The 15064-nt window shown below is 36.4% G+C and overlaps 2 protein-coding genes across 2 annotated transcripts; one reads left to right on the top strand and one right to left on the bottom strand.

Moving 5' to 3' along the window:
- Window positions 1–11343: 11343 nt before the first annotated feature.
- On the bottom strand, window positions 11344–12444 carry LOC131604746 (uncharacterized). The gene is made up of 2 exons (XM_058877167.1): window positions 12319–12444; window positions 11344–12212 (listed from the first exon to the last, which is right to left on the bottom strand). Exon 2 carries the CDS (start codon window positions 12208–12210, stop codon window positions 11344–11346), a length of 867 nt encoding a protein of 288 aa, XP_058733150.1. The 5' UTR covers window positions 12211–12212; window positions 12319–12444.
- A 1467-nt stretch (window positions 12445–13911) lies between these two features.
- Window positions 13912–15000, top strand: LOC131604745 (putative F-box protein At5g55150). The gene has a single exon (XM_058877166.1). The coding sequence runs from the start codon at window positions 13912–13914 to the stop codon at window positions 14998–15000; it is 1089 nt and encodes a 362-aa protein (XP_058733149.1).
- Window positions 15001–15064: the final 64 nt, after the last annotated feature.

The following is a 15064-nucleotide window of genomic DNA, read 5'->3' as shown; positions in this document are numbered from 1 at the left end:
GAAAACTGACTTTCTTGATCCATCAAATGCTTTGACGATGACATGACTTTTTCTTAGAGGGTAATCTTCGAAAGATAATCTTGATAATGTTGATTTAGGCATGACGTTGAGAGAGGATCCATTGTCTATTAGGACTCCTGTGAGTGTATCACCCATGCAGCCAACTGAGATGTGAAGTGGAAGATTGTGGTCCACTCCTTCTTCAGGAAGATCTTCGTCACAGAAACTTAGGTTAGTTCCGGCGGAGATGTTGGCAACGATGTTGTTGAATTGGCTTATTGTAACACTTGGTTCTACGAAAGCTTGTTCCAAAACTTTCTGTAGAGCTTCCCTATGAGCTTCAGAACTCAATAGCAGGGAAAGAACAGAAATCCTAGACGGAGTATGTAGTAATTGATCTACAATGTTGTATTCACTCCTCTGGATTAACTTCAAGATCTCATCATTTTCTTTCGCTTGAACAGCATTGGTCGGATGATTGTCTTGCCTATGTGGTACTTCCTCCGAAGGTTTCTCCACATTTTCTGTTGTTCTGTTGAAGACTCGTCCACTTCTGGTGACTCGACTAACATCAGCAATGTTGACAACAGACGGTAATGGTATTTCCTTACCATTTTCAATGAATGTAGCGTTGTACTTGTATGGTATAGCCTTGCTGGACTCATACGGTACAGGACCTGGTAAGTAGATGACTAGTGGTGCAACTGCTGTCTTCCTGCTATCATACTTAACTTGCATAGGTTCATCTTGATTAATTTGAGGAGATACGGTAAAGACTTCGTCATCTTCTCTGTTGGCAAGAACAGTAATGGTATTGTCATCCATCAGCTTTTGAATGTCGTTGCGAACACGCAAACATCCTCGTGAATTTCTTCGACAGATTTCGCATCTACTGTAAGCGTGGAAATCTGTTCCAAAGTAGGCAAGTCCATTTAAAGTTTTGTGGAACCTGACTACCGATCCTTCAAGGTCTTCAACTTTGTAGATTTTGTATTCTCCTGGACATCCTTGAACCATGTTGATGTCATGTTCAGTTCTGACTCGGATATGTTGAATCCATCCCAAGTCCATTTGTTCTTGTAATGCAGCTTGAACTACGGCACATCCTTGATTATTCTTTGGACAAATTTCACATGTGAAGTAGTTGTGAGGTGGTACATGACCGTACCCAGCTTGTTTAGCGTGCATCTTGACAAGATTTTCCCCTATCTGACGAATGTCGTAGATTTGAATGACATTGGGGTGTTGATCTATCAGATTTACTGAAGCTTCTTTATGCTGCGGCAAAGGATTTGCTTGGACGTTTGGATTAGTATCTTTGAAGGATAGCATTCCGCTCTTCACTAATCGTTGGACGTCAATCTTGAAAGAGAAACAGTTCTCAATATTGTGACCTGGTGCCCCCTGATGATAGGGACAAGATTGGTCAGCCTTATACCATGGTGAGGAACTGTTTGTAGGATTTGGAGGACTCCTTGTCTGAATGAGTCCTTTTGCCAGTAATGTTGGAAACAATTCTGCATACGGCATTGGTACGGGGTCAAAGGCAGGATACCTTGGAGCCCGATTGTTGTAATTTGGAGGTCGAACCTGCTGCTGAGGTTGCTGCGACCTTTGTTGAATTTGTTGTTGCGAGACCTGAGGTTGATAAGCTGGCGCTGAGTTAACAACCGGAGTTATTGTTGCAACTTGAGGTTGGAATTTCTTCTTGATTTTGTGCAAGACATTGCTGACATCTTGATCCTTTTTCTTCTGGAAAGAACTTCCATACTTCCTTGGACCAACAGAAGATTCTGGTTCTTTGTTCAAGCGTCCTTCTCGAACTGCTTCTTCTAAACGCACACCCATGTTTACCATCTCGGTAAAGTCACTTGGTGCACTTGCAACCATTCGTCCGTAGTAAAATGGACTTAAAGTTTTGAGATAGATTTTTGTCATTTCTTTCTCTTCAAGTGGTGGACAAATTTGAGCAGCAACTTCACGCCATCTCTGAGCGTATTCCTTGAAGCTTTCTCTATCCTTTTGAGTCATGGCCCGGAGTTGATCTCTGTCGGGAGCCATATCCAGATTGTACTTATACTGTTTGACGAAGGCCTCTCCGAGGTCTCGAAAAGTACGAATCTCTGAACTGTCCAAGTTCATGTACCATTTGAGTGCAGCACCAGTCAGGCTGTCTTGAAAATAATGAATGAGCAATTGTTGATTATCAGTCTGAGTTGACATTCTTCGAGCGTACATCACGAGATGACTTTGTGGGCATGAATTCCCTTTATACTTCTCGAATTCTGGTACTTTGAATTTGTGAGGAATCTTAACATTTGGAACCAGACAGAGGTCTGCAGCATTCTTTCCAAATAGATCTTGTCCTCGGAGAGTCTTGAGTTCCTTCTGCATTTGCAGAAACTGTTCTTGGAACTCGTCCAATCTTTCATACACGCCAGCATCCTCACTTGGAGCGTGATGATATACTTGTCCGCCTTGCGGGGGAAAAGTATGCATAATGGGCTGTGGAGAAGCCATGACAGCAGATCTTGGAATCTCAGCATTCTGTTGTGCGAAACCCATTGCCGTTGCTCTTGGAACTTCAATTTCCAGAGGTTTGTAACCCTCCGGTGGACGCATATCCATGGTGACTTTTGGAGCTTCAGAAGCTGGAGGTATGTACCCTTCTGGAGTAAAGTTATACGGCATGCCCCAAGGTCGATCAGGCGGCATGGTATACTGAGGAATAGGAGTAGAAACAATCTCGGAAACCACAGTCCTTTGTGGTTCTTCTGGCGTTGGTCGATTCTGCGCAACTACCAGGGCTTCTACCATACTATTGAGTCTTTCAACAGTACCTTTGAGAGTATTAATCTCTTCTCTGAGTTCTTCATTCTCTTGCTCAAAGTCTTCCATTCTTTTCTTGCGACTTGAACGAGTGTTGTATGGATGAGACAGCTTGAAAGTCTTGGTTCACCTCCTTCTCCTCCTCTCTTTCTGGAGAAAGGAAAGTGACTATTAGATCCGCGACAATTCTCGTGTCAGTGCGTACAACTAAAGCGATGTATGATATGCAATTAAGTTATTATTTTTCAAGGAAACACCATAATTACGTTATGAAACATCAAACTTTTATTAATTAAGCGAAAACGCCGTTTTTACACACTTTGAAAATGGAAATACAGAGAAACTGAGAGAAAGGACTCTAAAACTTTGATGATGAGCCGACTTCACGTTCTAACATCTTCTTCTGTTTCTTGAGCTGAGCGTTCTCTGACGTGAGCTGATCGATGATCCAGGAAGCAGGAGGGATATGATGAGAAAGTGACGTTTGTGTCACTTGTCGATCGAGCACTTCAAGTAACTCATCCTTCCTTCTTAGGATGTTTTGAATTTCAACATTTTCCGTGTTGACAATTCGATACTTGTTCCTCCAAGCATTCCTTTCTTGGCATACCTTGTTTAATGCCGCTTGCAGTTTTTCAACATCGGTGGAGAAAAGGTAAATTGGTTCCCTTAGGGGAATAAGTTCTTGATGTTGATATGGCATCCTGAGCTTGAATGCTCTGACGCGTACCCATTGAAGGTAAGGATCCAGGGAGATACAAAGATGTTTTCCTAACAATCTTCTCCCTTTGCTGTGAACAAGACGCCAGGCTTGGACAATTTCCTTCTTCAGTGTTCTGTGGTCCTCCAACTGCAAGTGCTCCAAATGAGAGGTGGAGATGATGATTCTCCACGCCCAGCAGTGTTCCAGAGGTTTGGATCACCTCCAAATGCCTCCCTCAATGTGTTTGAATACTTATTTTCAAAGAGAGAGCTTTGGTTTGAAGAATCCGAGTCTTCTTGCCAAAGGACCTTTGAAAAAACTAAGTATGAAGAAAGAAAATAGAAAGCAAGAATTCTGTTGCTTTGGTGTGTTTTCTGAATGAGAATGAGGCCTCTATTTATAGGCAAATGGATGCAGATCAATTGGCTGTGGTGAGCTTGCTTAGTGTAGTGAGTTTGGTTTCTTAGCCATGAAGAAATTCAAAGAATCTACAAAATGCAATGATGCATTTTCGGGCTAGCTTCCCCTATCCATTGATCTTGCAGGATCTTAGGGAACATTTCTGATATGTAGCAAGTTTCTATTGGCTTAGGAGAATATTCCAATTGGTGAATCATTGCTTATCATAAATTCTCAAAAGTAATGATTACATAATCACATGTTCTTGCTTTTAGGAATCTTCTTCAATCTTCATGCCATGGTGAAAATGAATGCATGGTATTGTTTTAGACATGTTATGGGTCGTGTAGCATCCATTCATGAAGCAAAATGCACAAAATTGCAAAGTTCCAATTTGCACATGACCTATAATTTTACTTCATGAGGCCAACTTTGAACAAGCATAACTCCTAGCTCAAATTGAATTTGGAGAAGGTTGAACACAATTTGGAAAGCCCTAAACATCTACTTCAAATCATTAGTTTATGTCTTCTTCAGAATCATTTGGGAAATTTGTGAAAAATGAGCCCAAAGTTGGATGAAAACTAGGTTAAAACACTTAGAAAAATTTCTAAGTGTTTATGACCTAAACTTCAAAATTTCCAAAACTTCATAAATGGTTGATCTTTTGAAAAAAGTTCCCTTGTAAGATGTTGTTTTATTTTGCAAGATCTACAACTTTCATGTTGGAAGTTTTTTGAGTTGTGTAGGTGAAATTTTGAGTTCTCACCATGCCTTCAAAAACCCTAATTCCCGACTTTTTGTTCCTTGATGAATTTCTTTGAATTTCTTTGGTCAAATGACTTTGACATCCATATATTGATGATATTGATCTTTGAAAATCATTATTTGACCAAAAACCTTAAAAGTCAATGATGATCCTTCACAGTTGACTTTTCCCTGACAAAGTGAATTTTTGGGCTTTTGTGTAGAAACAAGATCTTCTCCTCAAATGAATGATGTAAATGGATTATATTGAGGTAGTAGAGATTTTTGAATCATGTCTTGAGTTTTGGATCCATGCCCTGATTAAAAGTCAACTATCTTGGTGAATTAGGTCAAAACCCTAATTGTCGACCAGAGGACAATGATGAGTGTAGACTTTGAATTGAGGTGTAATGTCCAGTGGATCTTGTCATAAGAGTTATTTGAAGATGATTGATGTCTTTGAATGGTTCCCTGAGGTTTTTTAGGGTTTCCCAAAGGTGATCCCTGATTTCAGTCCTTGATAGGCTCAAAACCCTAGTTTGGTGACCTGAGTAAACCTGTACTCAGATGACTGGATGTCTAATCAATCATAAATGAGAAAAATGAAGTCCTTGAGCCCCATGATTGTATTAGGGACTAATCCTTGTATTGATTGATCCTTTGCCTGAGCTTTCTTGTCTTTGAGCATCCTCGATTAGATACCAGATGGAGAAGTAACTGCTCTGGGAACTTGTCTTGACCTGATGAAAAATCCTGAAGATATGCCATCTCAGGGGGGGTCAAAAATTAGGGTATGACAGTACTCCTAATAGTGTTAGATTGGGTATGCTAAAGATGACTAGTGGTATTCTTGACGGGATTAGAGAAGGTCAAAAAACTGATGTTGAGTTGATCGATAAGTTGACTTTGAATTACCAAGGTAAAGGCGGTGAATTCAGAATCGACGAGAATGGTATGATGAGGTTTAGTGAGCGGGTTTGTGTTCTTGATGTTTTTGAGCTTTGAAAGAATATTCCAGAAGAAGGATACCGTAGTGAATTATTGGACTATGACGATGTTAATGAGTTGAGTGCAAACTCAGAAAGGACACTATTATGTAGTAACGACAGTTTATGCTTAAATATGGTTGTCGGCTATCTATTGACAAATTGAGGACTTGATCACCCTTAATCTCTTGTTGATAGTAGACAGAATCATATAGAAGGGATGAGATTGTTTGTTACCTTAATGGTATAAGATGTCATGAATACTAAGCCGTGAGAATAATCACTCACTATGTTGTGTGAATTTAGGAAGAAGTGAATATGAAAGAGTGCAACATATTGGACGGTGACTTAAGTAAGGTAATCAGAGTCGCACAACAAAAGTGTGACGTGGAGTTGTGTTGTGAGTACTACTCGTGGGCAGTGAGGAATAAATATGTCGGGAGCCTACGTAGAGAACATGTATTGATCTATATGTTGGATTTATGATCCAGTGGATGTAAGGATGTTGTAACAGAGAATTGGAACCCTTTTGAATAATTGCCGAGATGATGAATATGTTATTGTGATTGTACGTAGTTAACGAGTATGTATTCGGCGGAGTTAAGATGATGAGTTGATACTATATGATGCTATAATAATTTTGTGTTGTTGAAAGTTATTATTTTAGATTTCCAGATATAATGAGGAATTATACTCTATGAAGGACGAAGTTGATTTAATTCTCGGAGAAGAGTGGGACTCAATTGAGCTATTTTGTAAGCAATGGTATATTGAGGTTGATGAGTGTGATTATAACTACTCATGTGTACTCGTTCCGATGGTTGGAGTGTCTTAATAGATGTAGTAACTCAGGAATTTGTTGTTGAATGAGTATAAGTATTGCTAAGTGGTAAATTAGTACCATGTATGGTAAAGGAGGATTTTAAACGAATGACTAAAGAGAGTTGGAATTAGGCAAAACTAAGAAATCTAATTGGGGATGATGATTGTAATGAGTAATAAGGATAGTGCATCAAAAGCGGAATGTAACGTGTTGGATAATTGCTGGTGTGACTTGAGAGGAGTCAAATAGTTGAAATTCAATGATAGAGGAACGTTGTTATTGAGTTTCTTGAAGGAAGCGGTTGGTGAAAAGTGTAAGTATTATTTTATCGCTCAGATGGAAAAGTGTGTCTAAGGTTGGTAAGTTCGGTAGATGGTATGCATTACTGCAGTGTTGATAAGGTGTGATCATACCATAGATTGAGTAATTATATTATTCAGTTATTGGGCGTATTGTATGGGTCGGACCTGGACGTTTCATTGTCGTTAACCTTTTGGAGATATAGCAAGTGGTACGCCATTAGGTGGTCGAATGCGATGTCAGAGCTGAGATTGAATGTATGAGACATGCTGTCTGTTGGTTATGTCAGATGAATCTTGAGCATCGACTAGGGAAATGTTACCTGGGAACTGGAGAGTCAGATGAAGGACTCATATCCGAGACTTTTCACTTGAAGTATGTTTTCGAGGATGAAAACTCTTTTAGTGGGGGAGAGTTGTAACACCCCATATTTTCTAATTTTAATTTAATCGGAAATTAAATTATTATTTAGAATTATTTTGTATTTTCGTTGAACTAATTTGAAGAATTATGGAGTATTGGTCTTTGGGCCAAGTGGGGTATTTAGTAATGAGGGGGTGTTAAGTGTTGAGCTCATTACTAAATTATGTCATGTTTTAATAAAACAGGGAAATAAGAGAAAATTGAGAAATAGAGAAGGAAAACCTAGGAGGGAGAGAAGGAGAATTTATGGAGAAAAGAGATTTTTGTATTCATGGTGCAGCCCTCACAAAATGGGTCATAACTTTCTGCTCGTAACTCCAAATCAGGTAATTCTTAAAGATTCGGATTCCACACGAAATTTCCTTCGATTTGATATATTAATTCGTGTCATGGAAGTTCTCGATGAGGGAGATAAGCGGGTTTGAAGATTGGAGATTCTTGCTGAAAGTGGTGAAAAGAGACTTACGGATTTGATGGAGAAGAAGGAGAAAAGTCCAGATTCTTGGCTAAGGTGAGGGGGACTCTTCCGGTTAATTTCTATTATGTGATTATGGGTAATAGGATGGATTAACGTATGATTCGATTCGATTGGGTATACTGGGATTTGATATTGTTAGGTAAGTTATGATTTGGGATAATTGATGAATTTGTATAGATTGTTGGTTATTGATGTGTTGTTTTGATGTATAATGATGTGTGATGATGAAATCGATATTTGTATGGCTGTATATGATGTTTAGAATCGATTTTGGGTGGATTTGTAGCGGAATCGCAGGTCTGTCACAGAACTGAATTTCTGCAGAATCGCGAGAACGCTACTGGAATTTGCGCTAGACGGTCGCTCAGCGGACCCTGCTGTTCAGAATATTTCCCAAACTTTGAAATAGCGTATCTTTTGATCCGTGTATCCTTTCTTAGTGCCGTTCTGGGCGTAGTAAAGAAAATTAAATATTTTATATGATGAAATGGTGAGATGGGCGGTGGCCTAAATGATTTTAAAAATTTATTTAATTTCTTTGGCTATATACATTGTGCATATGTGGAATTGTGTGAGTATGGCAATGTTTTAATGTGACGGTGGATGATATGTTATTATTATTAATTAAGGTGATTATTGTATGTTATATGTTGACATGTATGATTGAATGTAACATTGTGCACATATATTCGTTAATGTGACAATGTGTTGATGCAGTGATGGATTTGTTGTGATTATTATTATGATTTTATGATAATATGACGGTGATGATTGAATGATGTTTATGATGAAATAATCTTGTGATTAATTCATGATTGATTTTGATTGAATGATGATTGAGTTATTTTGAATGATGTTAATGTATATGAACATACTTTGATGATGATGATGATGATGATGATGATGTGAGTATAATATGATTTTACTCATTTGTTGATGATGGTATAAGTATGTTGCATATATGTTTGCATTCATTCATAAGCATTGTGAATCTGTATCTTGATGATGTTGGATACAGTGAAGGGAATGATTCCCATTGTGTGGAATCTGTGCTGGCAGGGCTGTATCTTGTTGATGTTGGATTGGTCGGTGTATTTATTCCCTAGATGATGATTGGTACCACATGCATAGTGTTAGTTGAGTCAAAATGCATTTTGTCATAACATGATTGGATGGATTCCAGTGTTATGTTGTATGATTTATTGTTGTATGAATTGATGAATGATGAATGAAATCTGAATATATGACAAATTGGGTAAATGATATATTATGATGTTTTGTTACTTATGAATGCATAACATTGATTAATTGAGAATGAGACTCACCCTTACTTGTTGACAATTTTAAGATTGAGGAGTAGCGGCATTAGTGCTCGGTGAGGATGAATCGTAGATTTTATCCGTTGTTTTGGGTCGTGTCGGTCATGCTCTGGTCTTGTAACACTGGGGGACGATAGTTTAGAGTTTTATGAGATTACTCTATTTTATTTGGTGTTGGATTATATTTCCATTAGTCATGTTGGTGATGTATTCTTATTCCGCTGTGATGAATATGATTGTGTTTTGGTAAATTCGTTCCTAATAAAACATGACTTAAGACTATAATGTGGTTTATTTGTTTTAATTAATTGTGGCACCCTTGTTTCATGTTTTACTCTGATTTATTCTATTAATTTCTGCGGGGTTTAGAAGGGTGTTACAGTTTCCACATGTACATCAGCCACACTCCCACCTCCATCAACATTTGCAGTATCCTCTTGATGTCCATCAGCCACACTCCCACCTCCATCAACATTTGCAGTAGTTGCTTCAGATATTTTAGAGACTTTGGTCCTGGGAGTATATCTCTGCATTATTAAGTAACAAATATAAGAAAGACATAAATATATCAACAACATTGTAAACAAAGATATGAACACAATACCTTTCTCTTTAGTGCATTAGGATCTTGCTCCTTAGCTTGACACTTCCTAGAATTATTGTCAAATTTGTCACACTTTGTACATCTATATGCTACACCTACCCTCCTCGTCCTTGAACCACTCTCATCCAACTCTCTAAACCTCAATTTCTTAGGCCTTCCAGGTCCCTTCTTGTATTGTGGTGGCAACAAGTCTTCAGCATCCACAGTAGGCCACATGTCCATGCCATTTATTGGACTCACATTGTTTTCATAACATGCCCTATAAGCTTCTCTCATGTAACAAGGCTCAACATACTTCTCAGGATCTAAATTCTGATATTGCAATGCAGAAACACCATGCCTACAAGGTATGCCTACAAGATCCCAAAAGCAACAAGTGCAAGTTTTTTTCCCAAGATCAACAACAAATTGCAATCCATTATATGGGTGATGGACTTGCCACAAATCACCACTGCCCCATGTAGGCATCCATTTTCCACTTAAATGAGTTTCCTTATCAAGCCTTTTCCTAGGATTGGGCATGACATTGTGCTTCCACTTATCAAGCTTCACAATATTATTAGCTATCCTATTCATCATATAGTTCCTAATCCATTCTACCATAGTGAGTATTGGTTTATCCCTAGCTTGTAATATGGTACTATTGAATGATTCACTCAAGTTATTCATCAAAACGTCACACTTAGGATAAAATAAAAATGAATGCTTACACCATAGTTTGGTTGGCACTCCCATCAGCCAATCCCATGCCTTCTTATCAAGTTGTTTAAGCTCATTCATCTTCTTCTCCCAAGCCTGGAAGTATGTTGCATTTGCAGCCCCCATTAAAAGGTCCCTAATGGCAGCTCCACCACCAAATTTCTTCTTGAAATTTGCATACAAATGTCTGAGGCAGACCCTGTGTTCATTTTGCTCAAACATTTCCTCAAAGACACTAACAAGCCCCTAAAACCAACAACACACATAACATTAAAAGCGTATAACATCAACAAAACTCTATAAGCAGTTTAACATACAAATGAATAAGCAACATTAGCATTACCTTTTATTGGTCTGAAATAAAAACATACTTTCTCCCAACTCCAATGTCTTCCATTAGCAATTGCATAAACCATCTCCAGCTTTCTTTTGTCTCAGCTTCCACCACACCAAATGCCAAAGGATAATATTAGTCATTTGGGTCCCTTGCTACATCAATTAACAACTGACCTCCATATTGTGTATTTAGATGACACCCATCTACCCCTATAAATGGTCTACAACCCTTGGTAAACACTTTCTTGCATCCATCAAAACAGAAGTAAAATCTACCAAATCTTGGTGGTAGTGTTGGACTAATTCTCTCAGTGTTCAGCTTGACAGTGTTCCCAGCACAATGTTTTCTCAACTCAGCTGCATAACTCCATAACATATTATATTGTTCCTTTGCATCACCTTCAATTATTTCCTCAGCCATAGCTTTTGCTCTCCAAGCTTTCCCTTTGCTTATGCCCACTAAATATTTCTGTCTAAGTTCAGACATAATTTCAGAAAATTTGACTTTACCTTGTGACTTCCTCTTTTCTACCACTAACTTAGATACCCACTTGGAATTGGCAGACTTGTTATTCAATACCCTTGCAGATGTGTGGGTCCCCACCCATGTCTTTATCTAGTAAGTGTGGTTGTCTCCCACTTTGCTACACAATGCTAAAAAGCCACATTTACCCTTGCACTCAACCCTAACCCTATATCACTCATTCTTAACAAAACTTATCTCTCTACCATTTAAGATTGACCACTCCCTAATAGCATCTTTAAATTCAGTAAGAGATATGAACTCCATACCTAATTTGAATTGGAAGTCTTTGTTAAGCAGCTCTGATCTGAACTTCTCATACTTTGGCTTGGAAGGTTTGTCATCTATGTCACTTTCATCAGCATCATCACTTTCAAGTTCCTCACTAGCATAATCCACATCTTCACCTTTGCTTGTGTTCCTCTTTGAACAAGATCCTAAGACACTCTTGGGAACCAAAACATTGACCTTCTTTAGCATTCTCATTTGTTTCATCTTTTTGGGGTCCTTGGATGCACAGAGCTTGAATCTTACTGATTTCCCATTGATGTCCACCCTATTCCCACTAGCTGGAACAACTACCTCCATTTCTTCAAATTGTTCTTTTTCTTCTTCAATTACTCTATCCTCTTCACTGTCATCAAAACATTGTCCTGCATCAACCTCATCACCACTGCATTCATCTTCACTAGAGGTGTTGAAGTCATCTACATTAGGTAATAGCACCTTGGTCATCATGCCTTTTACACCATGCTCTACCCAAACATGACCATCAACCTTATAAGACATACAATGCTTACCAATTTCTGCAGCTCCTACATCATCAACAACATTTGTAAAGCCTTCATCCATTTGCGGAATCTTTCTCCATAGCCTAAAACCTTCATAGCCCCAATCTTTAACCAGACTTACAGCTTCAAAAAAACTCCATTTAACTTCGTCCTGACCTTCAACAATAGTCTCAATACCGCCTCTGTAATACATATGACTGTCTTGCACAAAATTTCCCCCATGGTGAAACACTAAACTAAACACACCCATGCCTGCAGAAAACAAACAAAAACCCGTACACTATTTTAGAACTATATTCACTTGGGACCACATTCTTGTACTTGTATAAGAATATAAACTTTGAGAGAATAAACATACCTTTTTTATCAGCAGAGTCAGATTAAACACGAATGGAGCTTGATACTGAGTCAAGGCGAAGTCGTATTCTCCTTCGGAGCAAACTCACGAACGCAGGTTGACAAGGTTGAAGACGAATAGATTGAAGAACCCTAAAAGTATGGTTTGAAATGAAACGAAAAAATGACATAAAAATTTGTTTTTTAATGGTGTAAGAGGTAAGGGTAATAATGTCAATACCCATCTTCATTAAATGAGGTGGAATAACAACTCATTAAAAATTTTAAAAAAAAACTGCCAAATCAGCATTTTGGATGAGGTGGCTGGCTAAAGGTACAAATTAAAACTTTTCAAATTTGTTAAGGTAATAATTGCAACTTTTTTTTTGCAGGGGTTTTTTAACTACACCACATATGACAGAGGGCAAAATAGGTATTAACCCAAAACTTAATTCAACAAATGATAGGACTTAGAAATGTGCATTCAAATAGAATTTAAAAAGATTTTTTAAGATGAAAAAGACTTGTGGTTTACAACAATTATTATTTTTATTCTGTTTTATTTAATATCTTTTATTCTTTTGAAAGTTTGAGTAAGGAAAAATTATTAAGTGTAATATTTAAAAACATATATAAATTTGGATAGTTGATAAAATAGTTAATAATAAAATTTAATAAAAAAGAATATTTATTTTTGCTGAATTCAAAAATTATATTTTACAAAGTAACTTGTAATTCTGTTTTTATTTTGTTAAAAGCGTGAATAAGGAAAACCTAATAAATAGAATATCAAAAAGCATATATAAATCAGGATACTTAATTTATTTTGATTGTTTGATAATAAATTTTATCCTTACTCCCTTGTATATTTTGATTTTTTACGATCTATATTATCCTATTATTGTCAAAAAATCTAATTTTTTGTGCCTTATATGTGCATTATATAAAAACATATATAGATCTGGATAGTTGATAAAATAATATAATAATAAATTTTAATTAAAAAAATTATTTGTACTGAACTCAAAAATTATAATTTTATAAAATTAGTTGTAATTCTGTTTTTTCAAGTAAAAATATTTTTTTTTCTAAAACCGTGAATAAGAAGAACCTAATAAATACATATCAAAAACATATACAAATCAGGATATTGTTTGATGATAAATTTTATCCTTACTCCATTGCATATATAAATTACTAATTTGAATAAATTTGAATAAAAATAATATTATTATTCATACTGATTTCCAAATTTATAATTTTACTAAGATTGGTTTTCTTACTCTTTATATTTTTTGTTGGAGTAAATTTTAATAAAAATAATATTATTATTCATACTGATTTCCAAATTTATAATTTTACTAAGATTTTCTTACTCTTTATATTTTTTTGCTGTAGTGAATATATCTTTACTATCTAATATAACAAATAGTTAGACAAAGATCTCGTTAAAAAAAATCAAATATATATCAAGATGATTTAAGATCTTGAATATTCTAATAAATCGGGATGTTAAGGAGACATAATTAATATATACACGCAAGATTTAATATTTTTGGCTATATATAATTTTGAGAATCTCTTACAAATGCATTACACCATAACTTGAATGAGTATGGCTTTCCTCCCATCGGCTCCATATGTCATTCTTCCTTCTTTCAACCAAGAAACGGATTATGAAGACAACAACGTTCATCGTAACATTCTCGTTCTTTTCCACGACAAATACTACACTTGGAACACTATCTTCAACTTTTATGGAGGTGCTTGGTGTATAGGTTCTTCAAACAATTTCTTGATATTTCTTGACAACAAAGGTTGTCCTTTTCTTTTAAATCCATCTTCCAACACTTTTATTCATGTTCCACCTTTTACCAGATCATTCATCAAACATGCAAATGTCCCCTTTTACTCTTATTATGTCCAATCTCTTCACAAAACCTTTGTATCCAAAGCAGTGTTGATGTCTTCTCCATCTCCTTCACAATACACCCTTGCTATCATGTATGATAGCCCATGCATAATTGCTTTTTGCAATAACCATAATGCTTCGTGGGTTGAGCTCAGTGATGCAAAACGATTATATTCTGATATTGTGTTTGATAATAACATTCTTTATGCTTTGGATGAAGATGGATCAATTGAAGGATGGGATTTTCTTCATCTGAAGGTTCCAAAAAAGGTTTTGGAAATTAATTATCCAACCATGATTTTAGATAAGGAACAAGAGGTAAAATTTTCAATTGATAAATTTTCAACTAAACTTTATTTGGTGATGTCTAAAAGAGATTTCTTGTTGTTAGAAAGATTCATTGGCAACTTCGTTAATGCTAATGGTGAAGTAGTTTATGAAGGAAGTTGTTTATCAGATCAAGTTGAAATTTGTCCTTATAGAACAAAACATTTTAATGTTTACAAACTTAACTTGGTGAAGAGAAAGTGGGAAAAGATGAATTCTTTAGAAGGTCAAGTTGTGTTTGTGGGTGCTAATGAGTCAAAGTTAGTGGATTCTTCGAAATGTGATAACAAAGAAAATTTAATTTACTTTAGTGATGATAGATGGGATGAGATGACTTTAGATTATTCATATGGTGGACATGATTGGGGTGTTTTCAACCTTCAAGATTCAAGCATCAAACTCTTAACTCCTAATGTAAATAAGACGGATCCACCACCTATTTGGATGGTTCCATACTCCAATTAACTTGTATTACCCATGATTCAACTCTCCAATTTTAATTTAATTTTCAAGTGAATGTAATTTTAAT

The sequence above is a fragment of the Vicia villosa genome, linkage group LG5, assembly GCF_029867415.1.
Source record: "Vicia villosa cultivar HV-30 ecotype Madison, WI linkage group LG5, Vvil1.0, whole genome shotgun sequence".
NCBI lineage: Eukaryota > Viridiplantae > Streptophyta > Magnoliopsida > Fabales > Fabaceae > Vicia > Vicia villosa.
This window is presented reverse-complemented; position numbering and strand designations above follow the sequence as displayed.